The sequence below is a fragment of the Monocercomonoides exilis genome (genome assembly GCF_001643675.1).
Source record: "Monocercomonoides exilis strain PA203 chromosome Unknown scaffold14-1859848, whole genome shotgun sequence".
Lineage (NCBI taxonomy): Eukaryota > Preaxostyla > Oxymonadida > Polymastigidae > Monocercomonoides > Monocercomonoides exilis.
This window is the reverse complement of record NW_027150559.1, coordinates 93,682-119,384: the sequence shown is the minus strand read 5'-3', so window position 1 is coordinate 119,384 and position 25,703 is coordinate 93,682. Positions and strand designations below refer to the sequence as shown.

Here is a 25,703-nt window from a genome sequence, read left to right as displayed (position 1 = left end):
TCAACCACTTCTTCCATTTCCACTTCCTCTTCCACCAACATCAACTCCAATTCAATCCCCTCCTTCTCCCTTCATTCATCCCTTTCCATCCACTCAACCATCTTCCTCCACACCCACAATCCCATCGATGGAGCCATCCTCCCAAATCTCAACAGTCCATTCACTTCTCTCTCTGCCTTCAACACCTCTTTTCTCCACCAAACACGCTCTTCATCAAATGCTGCTGTGGTTCATGAAGGAACTGAATCTCAAAGAGTGAAACCTGGAAGATTGACTGCTTTTGATACAAATAACCATCGCTTCGAATGGTGCGAATGGAACGATTCAAATGGTGGATCTTCATCTGGCGGTGCACTTTATGTTTATTGCACTAATGCAAATCTCACAATCACTTCTTGCTCATTCAATAATTGCTCAAATACAAATCATGGTGGAGCGTTATATTGCGATAGATTGTTGAAAATTGATATCACAGAATCCAATTTCTCAAATTGTACAGCTGCCCATGGAGGGGCAATTTGCATTGATGGTCGGCAATCATCTTCCGTTTATTCATTTTCAGACAACAGAGTGGAAAATTGTCAAATAACTAGCATTTATGGAACTGGTTGGTATTTCTATATTGGTGATTTTTCTTCAAACGGTCAATTCCTGCTCACTAAATGTAAGTGCATCTCAAATTCTGGAGGTGATTTTGCTGGTTCTCTAACATTTTCAAATCCTCCAAGCAACAAACCGAGTCAATTTTTAGTCAGTGATTGCCAATTCATCAACAACAAAGTCGAAAATCCAACTACCTACGGAGGTGCTGCGCTGTGCTGCACAAGAACATATGATTGGACGAGCGGGTTCAAATTCATCACATTCTGCTTCTTTGATGGAAACACAGCAACAAATGGAAGAGGAAATGATGTGTTCTTCAATGGTAATTCCATCACCCAATCCCCGTTTGAGAATTGTGGTTCAACAACTCCAACAAAAAGAGTGTGGAATCAAGGAACAGCTGACAATGCAGTGTGCAACAGTTGGCTTCCAATCATCAACCAGAACAAAATAGTTGCAAATGGTGGAAGTGATGTCGATACCTGTGGAAAAACACAGCAAAGCTCCTGTGCCACAGTGGAGTGTGCTCTCGAATGCGTTGCTCCCTTTAGCGATGCCTCTCTCTCTTTTCTCGTCTCCACTTTCACTCCCACAAAGACTCTCACATTCAGCGCTGTCGATACAAAATTCACTACAAATGATGAACTTTATCACAATTTTCAAAACTATTTCTTCAAATTCTGATAATTTTCCATTTCACTTCATATTTATGAGCTTCCATCTTCTTTTCAACTAAAGCACATATCATCACATATCTTTCAAAGAGCCCAAAATCAGCACAGGTTATATTATTTCTTTGTCATTTTCCATTTGATTTGGCTTCTTCATCAAATGAAAATAAAGCTCGTTGCTAAATGGAATCATCCGTTTTCCTTTCTTCAAAAATAATTTCTTCAAGCTCATTCGAAGGTTTTCTACAAATTATAATTTCCTCACCTTTCTGATTCAGATGTCAACCTGATATTCGTTCCACGTTTTTAATAGAATTTTCCTTCAATTATTTGTTTTCAAATAAATTATGTTCTCCTTATTTAATCATCCTCTCATTCCATTGAAGGCACATGACGTTGTGAAATTTGTCGAAGGTCATCCTCATAATCATTCGCCCCAAACATCCTATCCTGTCCTGTTCTTTATGTTTTCGGTGAATTCTTTCATCTTCCAAATGAAAAAGTTAGATTCGACTCCTTCTTTTAATGAATATCTCCTGATCTGCTATTCTGGATCAAAATATCTCAATTCATTGCCGTGTTAGGTCTGGCTGAAATTCTATGTCAGAATGAACATTTCTTTTGAGTTTCCTATTTCAGCAGATTTAAATGCCTCTTGGTGAATTCGAGAGGAGTTGAATGATATGAAAAAATCAACATAATTCTTGATGTTCATCGAAGAAGGCGTTGAAGAAGACAATGAAGAAGATAATATGAAAAGACTGATGCTGAATAGATCGCTTTTTTCACCATCGGAATTGTTAAAAAAAAATGAAACGAAGAATCATTTGACGATTGATCTGCCGAGTTTAGGAAAAGTGAATGAAGCTATTTTCCTTTCGGTTTTGCGGAGCTGCAGATTGAACAGCAAATACACATCAGAAGGTCGATGATCTGATCCAATATCAAGTGAGTGAAAATGATATTGAAGGAGTTAAAGAAGAATATAACAATGAAGTTGAAGATGGTACAGCTTGTGGAAAAGGAAATGACGAAGAAGAAATTAAAGAATCGGAAGAAGATAAAGGAAATGAAGAAGAAAAAGAAGAAGAAGAAGAAGAAGAAGAAGATGGTGAAAAAGAAGAATTGAAGTTGGTGTAATACAGTCCAAAGGCAGAGGAAGGCTGGATTGTTTAAGAGGATGAATCGGATGGAGATGCAGAAAGCAGTGAAGAAGAACAAGAAACAGATGATGATGATAGAGGAATCTGTTTGCATTCTTCTTGCTGCATCACAACTGAAGCACTTCTACTCAGATGCTAAAAATGAGGCTGACTCCCATCATTCAATGCATTTTAGGCAAATGAAGGTGATAATGGTGAAGAAGGAGAAGGATGATGCTCATTCATCATATTCCGTCTTTTCAAACAATTCCGAATGTCATTGTTCCAACCAAGAAGACGATGTTTTGCTGCTCCTCTCTTCCCTTCCCCTCCTTCTTCCCTCTGTTCTCCCAATGGCTGCAGAAGAGGCAGCGTTTCTTCCTCACAAAATGACCCAGGCAACTTTTCAAGCTTTTCCAATGTGTCATATAATTCATCCCCAGTCAAATTCTTTACAGTTTTTTTATATTCCTTTGGCTTTTGAGGGTATTGAAATACTTTGTTGTGTGTTCCTTTCCTCAATCCCTTATTATCTCTTTCTTTTTTCACTTCTTCCTCCAAGTCAATCAAACCACCCTCTTTTCCTCGCTCCTCATTCATCTCCAAACCATTCGCAGACATTTCCACTTGTTCCTCATCTTTTCTCACTCCCTCTGTACTTCCATCAAAAGTTATGCCCAAAGACCCATCTGCCTCTTCTTCTTCTGCCCTCCTGTTCTCCAGTTGGGTTCCATCGGATGGAGAAGAACTGCACAATTCTGGTTCTTCTGAATGCTGCTTGTTTGCACCAGCCTCAGCCTCTGCCTTTACAAACCTCAGCCCACTCAGCCCAAGCGCCTCCACAACCAGCGGCGACATCGTTTCTTCCAGTTTCCCCTGTTTCTCTTTGATTTTCTCCACAAACTCTCTGTGTGCTGTCGGATACCCACCTTTCTCCTCATTTCCATTTCCTTCCTCTGCCTCTTCTCTCCCCTACAGCACAGCCAGCGCAATCTCCTCAGGCAACAGAACCACATCTCCCATCTCCCATCCTCAGCCCCTCTGCCTTTAACAGTCCCTTCTCCACCATCTCCCCCGCTTCTCACACACACTGCTACCCCTCGCTCCATCATTTCATCGTCCAGCTTCACCACCACACGCCTCGACCGCAGCGATCGCCATATCTGCAGTGAAAATTCAAACAGATCGAAGATCAACGAGAAAGCATTCACATCTGCCGCTGCAAAGATCCGCTTGCTCCCCGACTTCGTGCCCACCGACGCTGCAAGTGACTCAAGCTGCATCACTAGCAGAACCGAAAGCTTTGCAAAAGTGCAATAATCCAGGTGCAAGCAACACCTCCACACATCACACCCCAACGCACAACAACATATCTTCGCAGCGTCTGTTGCTCCCTCAGAAACGACTATCTGTGATTTTCATTCACTTCAGCTGGCTCAGGCACCACAATATGCAGCCGCCTCTATATGTTGTCCATCACTGCTGCCAATGTGCATAAAGCATTCGTCGTAGACACATCCGAACTGTCAACTGCAAGTGCTGAAATGATGTTGATAAGTATTATGGCTTTTCACCTTTCACCGTCTTCTTCTCTTTGCTTCCTCATATCTTTAATGGAGAACCAGGTTGGCATGCTTCTTCAGATTGTGTTGAATGTTGATGAAGAAGGAATGGAAGGAACGGATGAAGGATGAATTGTGTACGTTGGAGTCGAAATAGAAAGAGAAGGAGAAAGGAGAATGAAGAAGCAGCACTAGTGCCGCATGGAAGAGAGGAAGAAAAAGGAAAAATGGAAGAGAAAGATGAAAAATAAGAGATAGAAAAGAAAGAAAAGGAGAAAGAAAGAAAGAAGAAGAGCAGGAGTGAATGAATGAGATGAAAAATCTTCATTTGGGGAAGGGAAATAAAAGATATCAAAAAGCAGGATGGTATTATTATTATTGTTATTGATTCTGATTCAAACAGATGTATTGACGCATTAGCTTATTTATTCACACTTCAAGGAATTTTCTATTTTGAAAAGAACAAACTTTCAAGATAACCTGAATAAAACAATATCAAAACAAATATAGAGAATATTTCAATCTTCAAAAGAAGAACTTTTCTGTTTGAACACACTTCAAAAAAAGTTTTGAAAAAAGATTTATATATTGAGATTTTTCTTTGATTTGGATTTTGAAAAAATCAATTTTAACGATGAATAGAAATAAATTTTTGAAATCAAAGAACTTTCCTAAAAAAATAGTGAAACATTGTTAATTTTCCATAAAAATCTGTAAAATTGCGAATTAATGAAAGCTCAGAGAACACTCAAAATTTTGTTAGCACGATCGTTAAATATTTCCGTCATTCACATAAATGCACAGCATGTTGCATTGTTTGTTGTTTTTGTCAAGTGTTCATATCAATTCGATTCAAACCCACAGAGCAATTCACGAACAAAAATAGTTTCTGATGTTGAAAATCTTCAACACAATCATCAACGAACTTCTTTGCATAGCACTCAAAGTTTTTAGTAGCTTTTGTCTTTCCAATATGACAATACAGCGTACACTTCGTCTTTGAAATTGCAACTTCAATTTATAGAAGAAGCCGAAAGTTGAATAAAAAAGCAATCAAAAAAAAAATATCAAAAAGAAAAAGAAATGAAAACGGAAGGGATTATAATAATGGATTGAATTTGCTTGTTTGAAGGAAATTTTTCACATGAAATTTTCCATTGTGAAAAGAAAGGAGATATATATTCAGATTATGGAAGCGATAACCTTAATCGCTTCATTTTTTCTTTGTGAACAAAAATAATTTTTTACCAATTTATCACATTGATAAATGCAGTTTTCTATTTTGTCTCCTTCAAGAAAAAGCGAGAAGTGTTCCGCTGTTTGGCAATACATGGAAAAAATTTCATCCAACCAAGTGTCTGAGCTGCTGGAGTTCATGCTGCTGCACACAAACAAGGGGAAAGCTATTTCAGCAAGAATTCAGAAAATGTTTAATGGTATGTTATAATTTATTATTATTTGTTATAATCAATAATCAAACAATTCGCATTATTTCATCAGATACAAACAATTTCGTTTTAATGAGAATTGCCAGCATATATAACAACGAACAAAACATCCACACAAAAGTTGCCTTATTAAAGAGTGTATGTCATGAATACTCTCTTTCGCATTTGCGGCAGTTTGGATTCAGCTGTTCGGCCGGCAACTACAACCACGCAAAACAGAACAGCAGCAATCTCTCCTTTGAAATTGGATCTCCACAAAAACCTCCTATTCCACCTTCAAAGAAAAGTTTCTTTTTTTTTTTTTTAAATAATTTTCATTTCTTTTCTTTGTTATCTTTATAAATAAATGTTTAGAATTATCAAGTGAAGATGAAGCGGTTTTTCAGAAGTTTTTATTGGAAAATTCGACTGAATCGTCTGAAAATATCTGTCGAATTTCTCATTCGAAAAAAAGTCTGCTTTTTTTATTACTAATTTTTGGAACAATTTCTAAAATTGATAAAATTAAACATCTTTTCTTTAATCAAAAAACAGAGAAAGATCATTTTGTTTCTTTTGATGACGATTTTACTATCATCAACAGTGATTCGAATATGGAGCAGGACGATGATCCTCTGAAAAACCATTTCATTCCTGAAGAAAATTCGAGTTATGAATTTTCAGAGAGCAATATTTTCCCCTTTACGAATGAAAATGACAATAACATGGAAGTTGAATACGAAGGTGCTCATTCATCATTGCAGTGTGAAGTTGGAGAACTTTTTGAACAAACACCAATTATTTGTTTGCATGATGATGTTGAGCGTTGTCATGACAGCAATAAAGATATGTTATATCTGAGAAATGAAGATATACGAATGGATACTGACTGCTGTCATTCTTCAAGCAACCAATTTGACAATCAGATTGATAATACCATTATTGAACCAGCTTCAAATTTTGATGACCATCAGGTGAATAAAAATGATAACAATGATCAATTATCAGATATTCTGAACAATTTATCACTGCACAATTATGGAAATACGTGTTGCCTTGCCTCTATCATTCAAATATTTAGAGTTATTGTAACTCATTGTGGCAAGATTCAAAAAAGAAAAGGAAAACTGTCTTCATTTCATACAAAATTGTTCTCAATTGTGTATTACTCATCGAAAAGTTCATCACCAACGCATTCATTTGACAATTGTTCGTGGACGGAGCCTTTTGCAAGAAATTGGGAAACAAGGCACAGGCTTGAGCAAAGGGCTCAACAAGAATTTTATCTCACATTTACAAATATGTTCAGTGATTTAATCTGTGTGCTGCCAGAATTGAATAACTTGATGAACATGAACATAACATTCCCAAGAATTTGCTGTTGTTGTGGTTCCAAAACAATTGGCGCTTTGGAATCAACGCCGATTATTAGGCTTAATGGAAGCAACATTGTTCAATCATTCAATGAATCATTCACTATTGGATTTTCAAATTCAAACAACAAGGAAGCATTTTGCTCAAATTGCAAACAAACAACAAATCATTTTTCAAATTTTCAAATTCTTTCTTTTCCCAAATTTTTTGCCATTTCTCTGGAAAAAGAAATAGGAAAACATAGCGTGAATTTTTGTATTGACGAAAACATTAGCTTTGTTAAAGAAAATGGAGAAATCAACGCCTTAAAAAAGCATGTTGAAGGAGCTCACAATTATTCACTTATCGCATTGCTTTTTCACACTGAGAAAAATGAAAATGGGCATTTCTTTTGCTTATGCAAACATCACAAATTGTTCAGTTATTCATCTTCAAATCAAAGTTTGGGTTGGATTAATTGCAACGATTCATACGTGTCACTCGTTCGCAACAACATTCAAACAATCATTGATGAACAAGCAAGTTGTGGAAACGTACCAATTCTTTCAGTCTATGCTCAAGTGAACTATAATGAGCGGGACTCTGTTGAAATTCCATTTTCCCCAACACTAACGAACAACACGTTTATTTCTCGTCAACAGAATTCATCTGAGAAAACTTTTTCAACAATCTCAAATGTTTTCACTTCACAAGTGCTCCCCACTTCTTCGTTTCAACAGAATAATCAACAAAGAACATCTGTTGATTTTATTTCCAACATTCCAAACACTTCTAACTTCACTTCACAGTATTTCAATACAAACACTTCATCAAATTCATTTATTGAATCAGAAAAAAACTCCATTTCACATCATTCAAGATCAATTGATGATACAACACAATCATTTTTCAACTCATTATCTGTATCAAAAAATGAAAAACAACACGCAAAATCTATCATTTCCAACTCCACATGTAAATCACCAAATAAAATAACTCAAAGAAATATGCATTCAACTTCTCATTATCATCAATATAAAGAATTTTGTTTTTCTCATCCGTTGAAATCTAATGATCAAGCAAGTTCGAAGCGAGAGACAACTGTGCACAAGCAACCAACCAGACTTATTTCCATGCCAAAAACAAAGCTATACGAAAAATTTAAAGAGTTGAACATAAAAATGTCTCTCAGCACATTCTACAAAAAAACGACTCACTTAAAGCGCGCCAAAAGGCGTTCTGATCTCTGTGATCTTTGTCAGAGATATGAATCGCTTCAAAAGAGGAAGGAGTATCTAATCACACAAGGAAAGCAACTTGATGCAAATGAAAATGTCATTATGTCATTAATTGAGAATCATAAGAAAATTGCGTCCAATCAACAATCTCACTTTCGTCTTTTGAAAAATAGCATATCGAAAGATGAAGCATTGCTTTTGTTCGACTTTAAAGAAAACTGGAATGTGCCTATTAAGCAAAACAGTATCAGCAAGGACTTCTACAACAAACAGGAGGTGTCTCATCTGTGCATCATTGTCTATCTGAGAAATAAAGAAAATAATATAGAAAAGCATGTTTTCAATTTTTTGTCAAACGTGATGTCACACGATTATCGTTTTGTAATCGACTGTCTCGATAACGTGTTGAGATTGAGTTTTCTGCAACAAAGAAAGACTTTTCATTTTATGTGTGACACTGGAACACACTTTCGAAATTCTTATCTTCTCCATTATCTCTTATCTGATTCTTCTCGCTTTGCGCGTGGAAAGCATTGCACACTTTCATTCTTTTGCGAGAAACACGGAAAGTGTGAATGCGACGGAGAATTCGGTTATTTGACAAGGTGCATCAACGACAACATTGACGGTGAAACAGAGTTGAATAATATTGATGACTTGATTGAGTTTTTTCAGAAATATTCTCTTAATGGAATGTCTCCTGAAACCAATTTGAATGAATCATCAAATTCTATAAGAAGATACTTTTTAAAGTTTGTTTTCTTTTCTTGTATTAATATAATGTTCATTTTTTTTTGATTACAATTTCAGATACATTCCAAGCAATATCATACTATGGAAGAAAATGGAAGTTCAGTCATTGAAAACGTATTTGTTTTACGAAAAACGAGGGAAGGAAATTCTTCGCTCTGTCTTTTCACCGAAAAACTCTGAAGGCGAATCAAGAATAGCATATAAGGAGTCGCGATCAAGAGACGAAAGGAAAAGAAAAAACAATGAATGTTTCAAGTCAAATCCTTCAAAGAACATAATTGGAAATCAAACACAAAATATGCTAAATAATAGAATTAATAATTGTTCAAATTTTTGTGATTGCAGTTTAGCTTCAAGCTTTGTACCTAATATTTGATTTTTCACTTTTTTTGATGAATCAAACTTTTGTTTTGAAAACAAAAAATATTTTTCCAACAGGAATGTTTATTGCTCAAGCTCTAATTATTATGTTTTTGACATAATTTTGGGGTACTGCTTTTTTGCATTGATGCAATGAAGTGGCTAGGCTGATTCCATCCTGGGATTGTGCTGTGACCGGTCCAGCACAATCCCTTGCAGGCTTTGGGGCCAGAATCAGCCTCCCAGGATAAACTTTCTGTTGGAATCATTTTTTGTTTCAAAACAAAAGTTTGATTTATTAGTCTTTTTTTAGTGAATGTCGACATTCACATAATTTTGAGAGTTCTCATTTATTTGTATTTTTTTTTCTCGTTTTTGATTTCAGCGAATATCAAACTTATTTCTTCTTATTTTCCTGTTTTTGAAAAATTCAAATCATGCACAATCAGGCTCTTGAACAAAGAACGAAAAAGAGGAAACAATAATCAGCAGCAGCATGTGAATTCTTCACTTCCATGGACAACAATTGGGCTTGGGCTGAAGCATCTTCCAAACGATTTCTTCAGTCAGATGTTTGTCGATGAGGTATCTGTGATTGATGAGGAAGTGGGATAAAGCACACTCACAGTGAGCGGGATGCATGAAGAAAAGAGTCGAGTGGTTGTGAAAGAGAGGATGAATTGCAGCAAAGAAATGATTGTGGAAACGACTGGGTAGCTGTATGTGCGATGGATTCGATTTGCTTTTGAAGAAGTGGAATCAACATCAACTCCACTTCCAACTGAACATTCATCATTCATGAAGATAAGTTCAGGAAAGACATCGATAAGCATGTGTTCATTTGAGGGAGAAAGCTCAGCTGAGAAGGAAATGGTGGAAGTGCCATTCATTCTGATATTTGTGGAAAGAGTGAAATGTGAAATCAGGAATGTGAGTGTTATGTGGCTTTCATTTTTGAGTGAAGCAGCCATGATTATGGAAGAGGATACTGAAGTGAGTGGATTGACGCTCAGAAATATTGAGGGAAGAAAAGACTGTATGAAGATCAGTGGAGCTGGGAATTCGAGAATGGATAATGGATGGATAAGAAGGGCGAATGGAAAAAATGAAGAAATGAAGAACAGAGAAGAAAGTGAATTCTCTATTTCAATTTTGTCGTCTTCGTTTGAGAACATCACATGTGTGGATGAGAGTGCAGGTGTAATTGATGTTGAAACGATAGAAGGAAATGTGGAGTTTTCGAACAGTTCGTTTGGTGTGTGTTCATCAAAAAGAAAGAAAGTGAAGATGATGTCTCTTTTGATGTGCAAAAATATTTAGATGAAGCAATGCTTGTTTGATGGAAAGGAAGAAAGAAAAAAGGAATTGAATGAGGAAGCGGATGTGTGCAAATGGAATGGATCAGTTGTTGAGGTGAAGGAGAGCTCAGGGGTGATGAGGGATACGAGTTTTGTGAACTGCTCTGATGGAGGTCTTTCTGTTTGTGGAGGAAATGAAAATATTGAGAAAGTTGAATTTGTAGATAACAATCCATCAATTGAAGGATATCCATCACTGAGAAGAAATGTCATTTGTTCAGACTCAGGGACATTGAATGTGATGAATTTGAAAGGAGGTGATGGATGGAAGGATAATTCTTCACTTTGGATGTTAAATGAAGGGTGCAGTTTTGAAGGGATTATTTCAGAGAGAGATTCATCATTCTTCATACCTGTATTGGAGAGTGTGGAAGCAAATGAAGAGGCAAATAGAATGAAACTGACATTCAAAGCGATGCTTCTTGTTCCATGCAATCTATCATTTTCAATTGTGAAGAGGAAGGGAGAAGAGATAGAGAATGAACATTATGATTTTGATTCAAATGGGTTTTTATCCGAAAGAGAAGCAGAAGGAAGCGTGGAAAAGGATCTCATCAACAGTTGTGGAGATGAAACAGAAGTAAGCGTGTGCATTTTGTTTGGAAACGCAGAGTCTTCTTCATCAACTCAATCATTTGTTCTGAAGAATGTGAGCGAAACAAAGGGAAATGGAAATGAAAGAATTGCTGAAGGAGGAAAGAAAGAAAGAACATTGTGGCCAATTATTGTAATTATCCTTGTAGTTATATTATTGATTGTTCTTATTGTATCAATAAAATTCATTGCTCGATGGAAGAAGGTTAAAAATGAAGCAGAAGATCTGAGAGAGATCGTGAATGACAACATCAGAAAAGATCCGAAGGCATTTGAGATGGTGACGATGGAGATGTCTCCCGAGGAGCAATGGAGGAGATCAGAAAGGGAGGCAGAGAAGAAGAATGATGAGAGGTTTAAGAAGAGGGTGTGTGCGAAAAGTTTGGGACATTCAGAATCATCAGAACATTTGCTGAGTGAGAGTTGTTCAACGGAATATATTTTGGGGAGAGATTCAGACAAGATTCCTGAATGGGCATTGGAAAAGGAGGAGGAGGAAGAGATAATGAAGAGAACACCATCTCCCTCTATTTCATCCACCTCAACCACTTCGACGATTGATTCAGATTCAACACTTGTTCGAGGGGAGTATTTGTGTCCAACAACTTCATCCAAGTTGAATCATGTGGATACAATAGCGTGGTTGTCTTCTCGTGAAGAGCTGATTGCAGATTTGAGGGATTCGTTGTCTATGCAACTTTTCATAAATAAACCAGATAAGGGAGCAGGTGATTGATGCTCTTCAGAAGATATTGCTGACAACTGTTTTGATCTTCCTTTTGAAAAATAATCCGATTCTTCTCTTTTCGAAATGTTGACGTTCTTCAATATGTGTAGAAAAAAATAGTTGACTTAAGATTGTTTTAATTTAGAAAGCAATCTTTTAAAACAGTGAATTTTCTGTATCACCAAATGATTCTTATGTGCATATTATTAAAAAATAATAATAATGAAGATTAATGCTTTTTTATATCTGCCTTCAATGAAAGATAATACTAACAAATGATCATTTTCTCTCTTTTTAATTAAATTAATAAAAAAGCAAAACAAATACATCATTCGAAACAAACTCAAACATTTTCATCCTTTTAGAAACTTCATTTTCATCAAATGCAAATCATGTGATTAACATTTCAATAGCTTTAACGTTTGCATTATATCTCTCAATTTCAGCTTTTTCTTTCAGTTGATTTCATCAAATTTTACTCAAATATTTTTGATAATCAAATGAATGAAAAGGAATAGATAATGAGAAGAATAAAATTGTGAATTAACAGAAATCTCAATAAAATAAAATTTTATTAATTATTGATATATAATGTCACAAAATTTAAAACAGTTTTGGTTTCTGGTGAAAATAATAATAAAACAAGTGAATTGATGATATGGAAAATGAGGCAATACATATAATTTCTTGAAATCAGTGATATAATGAAGTGTGAAATGAGCTTCCAAATAGTTGAAATAAACATTTGAATGATGGAAAAAAGCAAATTTTATACAACGTTAAATCTATTCTCTCGTTTTTGATGGAATTAAAAATCATATTTGTGAAAAAAAGCCAATCAAAATTAAAAGTTTTATATTTTTTTGAATAAAATGAAATAGTGAATAATAAGTACACACTTGCAAAATTGGATATTAATGAACGTATTGCATGAGAAATTTCAGCACATAATTCAAGAGATATCAAAAAAATATAAATTCTGTTTCCACCATTTCACAAACTTTATTATGGTTAAAATGATCCATGCCAGAAAGAAATTTGGACCAACTTTCAATGAGTGATTTCAAAGAAAAGAAATAAATGTTTATATTACAAATAGATAATTTTTGTTTGTTTGAGATTGTTTTATTGAAAATGTTTTCAAAAAAAAAACACCCCCGAAAAAATTTATGATTTCAAAAATAATCACCCATATAGAGATCATGAGGAAATTGCTGATACTCTTAGGGGTTATCATGATTAGATATTCAGTGATGTTCTATAAAGATGGAGTCATTGATAGGTGTAATCGATATGTATTCATAGCTGATATACCATATCTCTTGCAACAGCATCCACAATTGTCGCATTTCGCTCTTTCAATTGACGAAGACAAAATACTTAAGGTGAATCGAAAAATGAATCAATAACTTTCTTGAAGTTATTTGGTAATCTCAATGATGATTCACCTTCATTAGAGATCAGCTCTCATCGGTGTTTGAATTTTGAATTAAATTCATAAAACATTTCATAACAAAGGTTCAAAACGTAATGAAAAGATGCTTCAAGACGTTTTGAATCCAAAGTTTTTTTTATTTTATAATTTCAATTCAAATTAATATCACAAGAAGGAACATGCATTAAATTTAGATAAATATTTTGGTGAAGAATCATCAATTATCTCAAATTCTTAGTCTTCAATTGCATTTTCTATTTAAACAGAATCAAAGATATAAAATATAAATATATTTTCTACACTATTTCTTTTGTTTTATTCACTGTCAAGTTTGTTCCACACTTTGCTTCAATTTTTATCATGTCCAAAACAATTTCCTTTATTTCCTTGTGCAGCAATGATGGCCTTCCCATTTTGACAACAAACCTGTTGCTTTTCACCTCTGTCACAAATTGTTTAAATGTTTTTTTCCCCCGAAAATTCATAAAAGTTTGTAACATCCTAAAGTCTGACTTTTCCGTCAATGAGTATTCGCTCCATTCCCTCGAGTCTACATTCATTAATGATGCAATCCATGGAAACCATTTCAGCTGGCATTTTTCTTTTCCCCTCTTCAACTTGATCTTTGAGAAAACAAATCAATATCAACAGTGATGATCAAACAAAAAGTCCAAGTATTAAAGTTTAATAACACTTTACGAATAATGAAAGGGAGAAGACCTCTGCATTGTAACAAAAGAAAAATGAAACAATGACAAAATGACTGACAAGATTATCAAGTTGAGCCAAAAATCGTAATTAATGACAGTTTCAAAATGTTTGATAATACCATAATATTATCAATAAATTAACATTAAACGATTCTATGTACAGATATTACATAAACAATGGACATCGCACAAAATGCCGTACAAGATCGATTTCACAATAACTGCAAGAGGAATGATACTGATAATTTTCCTTAAAATATATATCATCAATACAAACTCATTTGATATACAAAACTTTCAAAACTTCCTCGTTTATGCTCAGAAAAAAATTGTTATTTAATTCTCGGAGAAATAAAATATTGAGTTTTTCCGAAGTTTTTAAAATGCTTTATTCTGAGCACAAATGAAGCTATTTTGTAAGTTTTGTATATACCTCTGTGACATGACAAAAGAAAATTGTAACAATGACAAAATGACTGACAAGATATTTATGACTTGTCAAAAAGGGTTATTTATAACGATTTCATAATACTTAATTACTACAATAATTAATTTGATAATCTTCATGAAATAATTCTTATTATTTTGAAAAAATAAAAATTAAAATAAAATGATCAGGTTCCCAATATTTATTTTTTTTGACACGAAATGTCAGTCGAGGAATATTTTTGTCGCAATTTGTCATTGACAGTCACTGACGGTCACTGACAAAAGAGAAAAATCGACAAGATATTACAGATGCAATCAACAAATCTTTTCCAATTTGCTTTGAAAAGTCTTTAGAAGTTATAGCAAAAGTTTATTGTATATTAATGTTAAAAAAATAATTTTTTTATATATTTTATATATATATATATATTTTTGTGACAGACGAGGCTTCAAGTTATTTGTCAGGTCACAGAGGTATGGTTTTGTATATCAAATGAGTTTGTATTGATGAGATATATTTTGAGGAAAATTGTCAGCATCATTCCTCTTGCGGTTATTGTGAAATCGATCTTGTCCGGAATTTTATGCAATATATGTATATTTTGAAAATCAAACTTATTATTATTATTTTTTTTTGTTTCAAACAAATGATTTGATGACTTGTGATGTTTCAGAGTTTTTATTTCAAATATTAATAATAAGCTTCGCAGAGTTTAGAAAGACACTTAAATAATAAGAAAAAATCGTAATATCTCAGCCAATAATGAACAAAAACCGAGAAAATAGCATGTTTCGTTATGTTCTTATTATGAAACCCCGCTCATCAAAATGATGAGGGCTAACAAGTGATATTGAACGTTTTGTATTAAAAAAAAAACAAATTTAATGTCCCGATAAAGAAAAAGTCCGATGAATAGTTTGAACTTTAAAGAAAGAAACAAAAAAATGCACTTTCGTTTGAGATTCAATAACAAAGTGAAAGAGTTCTGTAGCAATTCTCGTGAACAAATGGATAATTCGAAAAAATTTCAATTCACAACGAAAGATAACAATTCTTCAACTTTTCTCAAAACAAATAAAAAAAATGAAAAAAACAAAAAAATAATATCACGCTGACTTAAAGTCTGCAAAAGTGTTATTATGAATAAACATTGAAAAGTTTATCATTTAAGGATGAAAAGCAATCAGCATAACGTTGAATTAAAATCCAGATTATAAATGGATATAAGAGAATATAAACATCATTTTAACTCTAAGAATTATTGTTAAAACCAATTAGATGGAACTGAAACATTGATTAATTGAAAAATTAACAAAGAAAAGATATTTCAGTCATTTCACGCAAAACTTCCAATTGCAGTTCTTTCACAACAATGGAAAGCAATTCATTTCCAAAAAGAACCTATTATCATTATTCTCTATTTTTTAAAACAGTTTTGTTGAGAAAGGAGGAAATCGAGGAAACCGAAAAGGATATGGAAATTTCTTTTTCTTCATTGAAAACAATTACATATTGAACTGTTTGAATCTTTTTAAACACTTTCTGTTGATTTTGATTATTGTTTTTGATCAGTAATAGAGACTTTTATTTCATCAAAATGATACAGAAAAATAAATAAAAAATCATCAGGAACATCACAATCTGACATGTTTTGCAAATCAATCACCTTGGAAGTTTTTGAAAGAATGATTATGAAAAAAAATATTTTTGGCAGGAGTCATTGAAAACGAGTTGCATTTTGTGAGAGAGGCAACAAAAGAATTGGAAGAACAAAACAAAAGTGAGATTAAACGTAATAAAAAGACAGAAAAATTCTGAAAAATAATAGTTTTTGTTCAAAAAAGAGTTAATATTTAGAAAAAGCAACCCGATAAATGGTGTATTTTCGGGGGAAAAAATATTTTGAACACGATAAGAATCTTTTTCACACTTTCATCTTTGCAGTTTTGTTTGAGTTTCAACAACACATTTTATCAAATAATTGAATTGGACATCTGACCATCAAAAATTATTGAAAACAAATAATCTCAAGTCCTTCAACTTCGAAGTTTGAATTTCCTTTTTAAAATAATTCACAGTTAACAAAAAATATAAAAAGTGTTCAAATACGATTTTTTATTAACCTTTCCTTTTAGCTTTTTAATCTCAACAATAATCCGAATTTTCCAAGAAGTTAAAAAGCTACGTTCAAATTTTCATTTTATCAAAAAAAATGCCAAAACAAATTATAAATTTGTCTAAATTTTTTTGTAAAGTTCCATTTGTTTAATTTTAAAAAAATAAAAATTTTCATATTTCTAACAAATTTCCATTCCCACTCACCAAATTTTGCTGCCATTGAAATAGATCCTTAACAACGTTATTTTATCTGCTTGTGTGTGGTTTCGTGAGTGAAATCAGAAATTTGATAGAAATATGAAAATTTTTATTTTTTTGAAAATTAAACAAATGGAACTTTTCAAAAAAATTTAGACATTTGTTAGAAATCATAACATAATAAGGATGCGTAATAACGATTCAGCTTTCAATTTTTGATTCCATTGAAAATTCACAATCAGATTAAAAGAAAATTGATGTGGCATGTCAGAAAATAATGGATGCCCAACACTTGGCAAATGGTTCTTATAAGCCACCTCACAAATCTTCATTAAACAAAGAAATAATCAAAGAGAGCATGTTGTTTTTTTATTTTAAGAAGAATGATGTGTGGAAAAATCGGTATTTATTTATCAGCCTCCCATTCAGAGGCATCAGCTCCATCCCCAGCCCCATCTTATGATGTATCTGTTTCAAGTTCATAATCTGATTCTGAAGATTCTTCTTCGTGTAGCATTTCAGCTCCAGCCTCTTCTTCCTCTTCTTCTGGACCAAAAGCTTCATCCTCAAGAGCTTTGTATTCTTCATTAGTGTATTTCATAACATTCGACACAAAAATGGAAAAATCAACTTTTCGATTTCTGAAAAACAAAAATGAATAGATAAATTCTTGCATTCTATTAATTCTCACTCCATGTGAAGGTATGAACTTACGAAGCGCAGACCACAATGCTTCTATATGGTTTGTGCAAGCACAGGAAATTAGATCTGAATAAGTGAGAAATAACATTTCATGAAAAAAGACAATAAAAAAAGAAAACAAAAAACTTTCTAAATGCTCGGAATGATTAACAGTCTTGTGTGTGAATTCATTCTCACTCAAAGAAGAATATCCTTTCCATTAATCTGAGTGAATTTCTGTTCCTGTACGAATATATTTTCCTATTAACAGAATTAATGCTGAAGCAGATCTGTTTGCCACTGGGTAAACAAATGCTTTTCCTCCGCGTTTCTGAGCATTGAAAATCCATATTTGCAACTTCGCACAGTCTAACGAAAAAGTTCAATTTTTAATTAAGTTTAAATAGAAAAAGAATAAAAACCTCTCTTGTATTTTCGCCTTCTCCAAACAGCTTTGTCAATTTCCACAATGCGGCCAGGACCTCCTATGGGAGTTTGAATTCCACCAATCATCTGAGCACATGTTTTCCGACAAATACAATAATAATTAGAAACACTGTGTCTTTCGCATGAAGTTAGAGATGATGTTTGTTTAATATTGAGATGATGGTAGAAGAAGTGAAGGATCAGAATAAGATTTGATATTGAAAGCTTAGATTTAGAGAACGGAGTTCCTGTTCTATAAGAGACTTCTTTTCGGCATTTGCGGCATCTGAAGAACCATTTTCCTTCACTTCCTGTAATAAAAATTATTAATGAACGACAAGTTGCTATTGGACATCTTCTGATAGTGTTAATCACATTTTCGTGAAGCCATTGCACGGTTTCTCCATTATCGCAAAAAATCTTCAATAAATTCTGTTTTTCTTCCATCAAACGATTAAATATTTGGGTAAGATTCAAGAGAGCTGGTACCAAAAATTCAATAAAAAATTAGCAAAAAATAAATAGGGTCTAGTGGGAATTGAACCCAGACCCTAGCACAATGGTCGGACATCAACCAACCACTAGACCATTATCGCACCCCCATTAGTCGGGGTGGAAACCCGAGCCAGGGATGAAACCCGAGCCACTTTGATCAAAATTTTTAAATAAAGTTTTTTGATCATAATGGAGAAGGTTAAACCCTCTTTGGCCAGGCTGTTGGCTACAAGTGAAATGCGTTCAATGGAAGACGACACTATCAAAGCAATATATGCCTATGACTTTTTGAACTTTTCTGAGCGAGAAATTGAGGAGTGTAAATTAATATCACGGGGATCATTACAAAGAGCTCTCAAAGCAAGAAACGAAGGTAGAAAAATAAGAAAGTGCGGAAGACCGACTCTTTTTACCATTTCAGAAGAGGATGATTTTGAACAGCAAATATTGGAAGATGTGCGCAATGGAAAAAATCCAACAAAGAAATTTATTGAGCAAATGGTTTCAATGCATTGTTTTTATATTTTTATTTAACAATTTTTTTTATTTAGGCCAACGAGTTGTTATTGAAGAAGCGAAAAGATGATGAAGATACAAAAAAGGTGGACAAACATTGGATTGATAGATTTTTAACCAGACATCCAAAAATTGAACTGGTCAAGCCGAAAGCTTTACCAATTGGACGTGTGGCGCACACATGCAAAATGGTTTTAAATCCATTTTTTAATTGTTATGATTTGTATATGCAGCAAATAAAACCTCTGCCACAATTGATTTTTAATATCGACGAAACATCAACATCCTTTTCCGACGCGGAGCAAGATTTGGTAGCATCATCTTCTTCTACTCCTTCATCTTTTATTGCTGAGCCATCTCTTCCATCTTCTACTACCATCGTATTTATGACAAGTGCGGATGGCTGCAGATATATTACTCCAGTTCTAATCCCATTAAAAACAATTCCCAACGAATACAGACTTGCTACAACCTCACTTGAAATTTTTATACCAACTGCAAATGGACATCTCACTTCAAATCTATTTCTGGAATTATTTAGAAAATATTTTCTTCCGGAAATATTGAAAAAAAAGAATCAGATTGGAGAAAATTTTCGACATGCAGCTCTTATTATGGACGGAGGAGTAGGCCATTTTCAGGAAGATATTAAGAAAGAATGCAGAGATAACTTAATTGATTTGATAAAATTACCATCTCATACATCCCACATTCTCCAGCCAAACGATCAATTCATTTTTGCTAATATGAAGCGCGTTTTTTCAAAATCAAAGGATTGTGGCATGGTTACTTCAGCATCTGCGAGAAGAGAAGCCTTTGTGAAAGTTCTGAAAAATGGAATAGCTGCAGCAAGCTATCCAGAGACGATTATCGCATCATGGAGAGTGAGCGGAATGTGGCCAGTGAATAAAGAAGATATTCTCAGACACCTTCCAGATTCACCTCCAGTATGGGCTCAATCCGAAATTGAGCCAAAAAAAGCTCCTGAAGGTGCATCTTATGGAGCAGTTTACAGAGCTTCCGATAGGCTTGAAAACCTTTTTAGATGAACAACTTTTTATCTTTATTATTCTTCTTAATTTTTCATTATCTCTCTTTTCTTTCAATTCAATTGAATATTTTTAACATGTGCAATAAAGAAATATTGTATTTTTTTATCAGATTGCATTAATAAAAACTCAATTTCAAAAATATTAACAAAAAAATGAAAAAAATATATTTATTCATGAAAAGATCACTGGCTCGGGTTTCCTCCCTGGCTCGGGTTTCCACCCCGACTAATGGGGTTCTATTTGAAATTTTTCTTTTATTGCCAACCCTAACCCTAAAAAAATTTTGCTAAGAAAAACCTAAAAATTTTGGTCAAAACCCTTAAAAGAAGCACTCTGTGCAAACCCTATTACAAAAGAAACTGATATTAATTTAATAAATGATTTGATCTCTTTTTTAAAATGCAATTTTCGTGAAAATAGAAATAGAAAAATACGATATGAATAAAATTCTTATCTTTAATAAGGACTGATTGAAAAGATTATTGAAAAAAATCTTTTCTTGTTCGTTTTTCAGGGACGAAGTCACTTGCATCTTCTCCATCTCCTGCACCGAAACTTAAGCTTTCTTCCTCGCTTTCTTCTTTGCTTTCGTCTTCATCTGAATTCAAGTCTTCATCCTCACTTTCTGATTCGTCATACAAAGATTCAATTGTGCGAACGTATTCATCATCAGTGTAATCCTTTATTGCTTGCAGCAAATCTTCCAAAGTTTTGTGGAGTATTTTTTGAAATATGAATCCTGCTAAATACTCCTCGATATATCCTTCCCTCACTCCATGAACTGGCATGTATCTTCGAATCCTAGCCCACGTTCCTTCAATAAGATTTGTACATGCGTTTGTTTTTTTGTTTTTGTACGTTTTCGAATGATTAACAGTTAGATGAATATATCCATGCTTTGGAAGAGATCGATATCCTTTCCATTGATCTGACATAATCGTTGTTCCAGGAAGAACACTTCTTTTGATAAGTGGAATTAAAACACGTTCTGATCTCCGGCGAGATATAATCTAGTTGACAGACGATTTGAGCTAAAATACAAATAATAAATGAAAAGCGCTCTTTTTCTAATTATTTTAAAATTATTGCTATTTGGCGAAACTTTGTCTGTCATGTTCAGTTTTAAAAATGCTTAAAATAAAAAAATAATGGGTGTGATCATTGAATAAATTTGTTCCTTCGCATATTTCCACATGTCGCAAACTAATATTGATGAACTAGGCTGTGTGCAAATTTCTTGTTTATGTATGCTCATTTCTTCTGTTTTGTAGTTTAATTAATGTTGCACAGGTCGAAATTATCAAAACATGTTTGAATCTTAAGTAAGGACAAAATTTTGGAAAATAAGTTGATATATGTTTTTATAATGGATTGAAATGTTCTCATCAAAATTAGTGAATCGATTAAATACTGGTTTGATTTTGTTTCTTGAATATATAATTGATGATACTAATATTTTAAATTATTATTAATAAACAGGAAGTTGAATTGTCAGAGTGTATGTGCCTTATAGAATTCACGAAGCGTTGCGAATGATATCGCGAGATATTTTAATTGGAGCTGTTTAAAACTATATCATGAACAAAGAAATAGTTAAAGAGATTATTATTAAAGAAGCCAAGATGAATGGAGAAAAGATTGAAAAATTGGAAAAAGATTTTTCCAAATTAAATCTTTTGTTTTTCAATGAGTTTTCGTTGAAGCAGATATCAATATGAATGAATTGTCTCATAAAAGTTGAGTTGAATTAAGAGGAAAACAAAGAAGCACAAAAAGAAGCGGAAATAGCCTTGTTGGCTTTGATAACTTTAGGATTAAATGTATGAAAACTATTTTCTTTTTTATATTATTGATGTTTTCACCCCTCTTTTTTCAAAAGAAATTGGTAAAGAACTTAACTTCGTGAAATCAAGATCATGGAATGTTTAAAAGATCATCATAATCTCGCATAACTTGCATATCAGTCTGCTTGTGAGTTTTTGATTCACAGATAGGACACTGACAAAGGTTTGGATGAAGAGATCGTGAATGAACTGCATTTTGGAAGAGAGGCAGAAAGAAAGTTGGTAGAACAGATGATATGTGTGGATTGGAAGAAGTGAAAAGAAAATTATAAAGAGAAATAGGTAAAAAGCAGCAGAAGTGGAAGGAAAAAAGAAGAAAGCAGCAGAAGTGGAAGGAAAAAAGAAGAAAGCAGCAGAAGTGGAAGGAAAAAAGAAGAAAGCAGCAGAAGTGGAAGGAAAAAAGAAGAAAGCAGCAGAAGTGGAAGGAAAAAAGAAGAAAGCAGCAGAAGTGGAAGGAAAAAAGAAGAAAGCAGCAGAAGTGGAAGGAAAAAAAAAATTGCTTTAGAAATGACTATAATAAAGATGCATGGAGAGACCTCAATTAAAATATTGATTATTTGTCATATAAATCGCTTTAAACATTTATTAAAAATGTATCGTTAAATAGAGATTGAAATTATGAGAATGTTAAATATTTTATTGTAATTGATAAATCCGATTGTTGATTTTATTTTTTATTATTAGTGTTTAATGAAAGCTTTATAAATAAAAGAAAATGAACTTCTTATTTGTCATATCTCATTTTATTTAATTATCAGTGGAATGAAGAATATTTAAAAAAAATAATTGAGAAAAAAATTCACATTCTTTAATAATCAAAATTTACAAAAATGTGTAAAAATTTAATGAATGAGTTACAAGGGCTTCTTTAAATGTGAAAACATTTAAATAATCTTGCATATATTTTTGTCTCACACCATATGGAGGAAGATATTTTCTGAGAAGGCTCCAAGTACTTTCTATTCTTTGTGTGTGAGCCTTTGTAATAGGATCTACAAATCTTTTTTTGTGATTGACAGTTAAATGCGTGTATCCAGCTCCATTCAAATTATTATATCCCCTCCAACAATCCGTGAATATTTTGGTTTTTTCCTTCACATAACTTTTGATCGTTTGATGCAGTATTTCTCGTGATCTTTTCAAAACAGGAATTAAAAACAGATTGGATTTTTGACCCTTTTTTTTAGGACGTTCAATTCCTCCAATGATCCAATTTTGCCTTTTTGTTCTTCCTCTATTGTATTTTCTTTTTGGAAATATTGCTTCATCAATTTCCACTTCAGTTCCTTTTCCTCCAATAATTCGCGGATTTTCCATGTAAAATTTTGATATGCACTTTCGAAAAGAATCATAAGCATGCATCACAGAAATGTTTGATTTTCCACAAATGAAGCTGCAATGTGTTTGAGAAATGCCGACCAAAAAACATAAAGCCATCAAACAGATATTACAAATTTTGAATCTGAATTTTTCAAAATTTGTATTTTTTGAAATTTTGACTTGTTTGTGTTTGCAACGAAAGCGACTTGTTTCATTTTCATAAACGTAGATTTTCATATTCTTTTGGCACTTCCAACAATAGCGGTCTTTTTCCAATATCTTATGATCCAAAAGCCAATCAATTGTTTCTTTTTCTGATTTAAATATTTGAAACAATCTTTTAAACTGCTTTTGATTTTCTGCTTTGGTTGGCATTATATTTCAGACAGAGTGTTTGAAATAGATTTATAGAATTATTTGAGTTTTGATCTTCATATTCGAAAAAATGAGAAATAAAAAGTTAAATCAGTGAAGTGAAATCAACAAATAAGATGCTAAAGGTACTTCAAAATAAAATTTTGAAAAATTACGAAAAATTATCAATTTCTTGATCAAACAAAGATTTAAAAATAATCTGGAATCGAATTACAAAAATAATGAAATAATATTGTATCATAAATAAAATCAAAAAATGTATCAAATAAAGAAATAGTTAAAATACAAATAATAATTTACTAAATACTATTAACTTGATCTTCAACTTAATGATATTAGAATCACTTTCAAACTAAATGACAATTCGTTAATATTCTCATATTTCTCAATATCTGCTGCTTTCTTCTTTTTTCCTTCCACTTCTGCTGCTTTCTTCTTTTTTCCTTCCACTTCTGCTGCTTTCTTCTTTTTTCCTTCCACTTCTGCTGCTTTTTACCTATTTCTCTTTATAATTTTCTTTTCACTTCTTCCAATCCACACATATCATCTGTTCTACCAACTTTCTTTCTGCCTCTCTTCCAAAATGCAGTTCATTCACGATCTCTTCATCCAAACCTTTGTCAGTGTCCTATCTGTGAATCAAAAACTCACAAGCAGACTGATATGCAAGTTATGCGAGATTATGATGATCTTTTAAACATTCCATGATCTTGATTTCACGAAGTTAAGTTCTTTACCAATTTCTTTTGAAAAAAGAGGGGTGAAAACATCAATAATATAAAAAAGAAAATAGTTTTCATACATTTAATCCTAAAGTTATCAAAGCCAACAAGGCTATTTCCGCTTCTTTTTGTGCTTCTTTGTTTTCCTCTTAATTCAACTCAACTTTTATGAGACAATTCATTCATATTGATATCTGCTTCAACGAAAACTCATTGAAAAACAAAAGATTTAATTTGGAAAAATCTTTTTCCAATTTTTCAATCTTTTCTCCATTCATCTTGGCTTCTTTAATAATAATCTCTTTAACTATTTCTTTGTTCATGATATAGTTTTAAACAGCTCCAATTAAAATATCTCGCGATATCATTCGCAACGCTTCGTGAATTCTATAAGGCACATACACTCTGACAATTCAACTTCCTGTTTATTAATAATAATTTAAAATATTAGTATCATCAATTATATATTCAAGAAACAAAATCAAACCAGTATTTAATCGATTCACTAATTTTGATGAGAACATTTCAATCCATTATAAAAACATATATCAACTTATTTTCCAAAATTTTGTCCTTACTTAAGATTCAAACATGTTTTGATAATTTCGACCTGTGCAACATTAATTAAACTACAAAACAGAAGAAATGAGCATACATAAACAAGAAATTTGCACACAGCCTAGTTCATCAATATTAGTTTGCGACATGTGGAAATATGCGAAGGAACAAATTTATTCAATGATCACACCCATTATTTTTTTATTTTAAGCATTTTTAAAACTGAACATGACAGACAAAGTTTCGCCAAATAGCAATAATTTTAAAATAATTAGAAAAAGAGCGCTTTTCATTTATTATTTGTATTTTAGCTCAAATCGTCTGTCAACTAGATTATATCTCGCCTGATCTCCTGTTAATAATGAAAACATTAAGTTTTCCTTCAGTTTCTTTTGTGCGTTCAATTAATCCAAACATCCATATCTGTTTTTTTCTCCTTCCTCTTTTATATTTTCTTCTCCTCCATATTGCTTCGTCAACTTCAACGATTTTCCCTTCGCCACCCATCATTCTTGGATGTTTAAGCAAAAACAACTCTGCAGATCTCCTGATCATTCTGTACCATTCAACAATTGTTTGATACGATATTCCAGTGAGTGTTAAAGACTGAAACTGAGACAATCCACAATTCCAAAACAGTATTAACATGAAACATGTTGATATACGTAACCGAGTTTTTTCAAAAATTGTTCCTTTTTTCACATTAACAGAAACTCTACAGCTTTTGCATCTGAATCTTCTGCAAGAAGAGTTGTCCCGTTGAAGTATCATTTTTTTCTTGCATGAACTGCACTCCATGAAAGATGGAAATATATCATGTTCAATAGCATATTTCCATGTTTTTTCATCATTCAAAAAGATCTCCAAAAGTTTACTTGTCATTTTTAATGGTTCAGATCAATTGGTACCAGGACACTTGAATTATACCAATATTTGGCATTCGTTAATGTTTTTGGTATAATATATATACTCATCAATAAAAAACCGATAATTTTGTGCACAAATATTTTGAATTTTTAATGGGTTGATCAAAAT

The 25,703-nt window shown here is 32.9% G+C and overlaps 4 protein-coding genes across 4 annotated transcripts; 2 read left to right on the top strand and 2 right to left on the bottom strand.

Annotated features, from left to right (window-relative positions):
- Positions 1-2,608: 2,608 nt before the first annotated feature.
- MONOS_9473 (uncharacterized protein) lies at positions 2,609-3,699 on the bottom strand (the record flags this gene model as incomplete). Its single annotated transcript, XM_067879977.1, has 2 exons — positions 2,609-3,388; positions 3,508-3,699. The coding sequence occupies 2 exons, from the start codon at positions 3,697-3,699 to the stop codon at positions 2,609-2,611; spliced, it is 972 nt and encodes a 323-aa protein (XP_067730207.1).
- Positions 3,700-9,940: 6,241 nt separating this feature from the next.
- On the top strand, positions 9,941-11,797 carry MONOS_9472c1 (uncharacterized protein; the record flags this gene model as incomplete). Its single annotated transcript, XM_067879975.1, has 2 exons — positions 9,941-10,366; positions 10,430-11,797. The coding sequence occupies 2 exons, from the start codon at positions 9,941-9,943 to the stop codon at positions 11,795-11,797; spliced, it is 1,794 nt and encodes a 597-aa protein (XP_067730206.1).
- A 6,673-nt stretch (positions 11,798-18,470) lies between these two features.
- On the top strand, positions 18,471-19,846 carry MONOS_16080 (uncharacterized protein; the record flags this gene model as incomplete). Its single annotated transcript, XM_067868991.1, has 2 exons — positions 18,471-18,782; positions 18,833-19,846. 2 exons carry the CDS (start codon positions 18,471-18,473, stop codon positions 19,844-19,846), a joined length of 1,326 nt encoding a protein of 441 aa, XP_067730205.1.
- A 482-nt stretch (positions 19,847-20,328) lies between these two features.
- Positions 20,329-20,784, bottom strand: MONOS_16079 (putative ISXO2-like transposase domain; the record flags this gene model as incomplete). Its single annotated transcript, XM_067868989.1, has 1 exon — positions 20,329-20,784. The coding sequence occupies one exon, from the start codon at positions 20,782-20,784 to the stop codon at positions 20,329-20,331; it is 456 nt and encodes a 151-aa protein (XP_067730204.1).
- Positions 20,785-25,703: the final 4,919 nt, after the last annotated feature.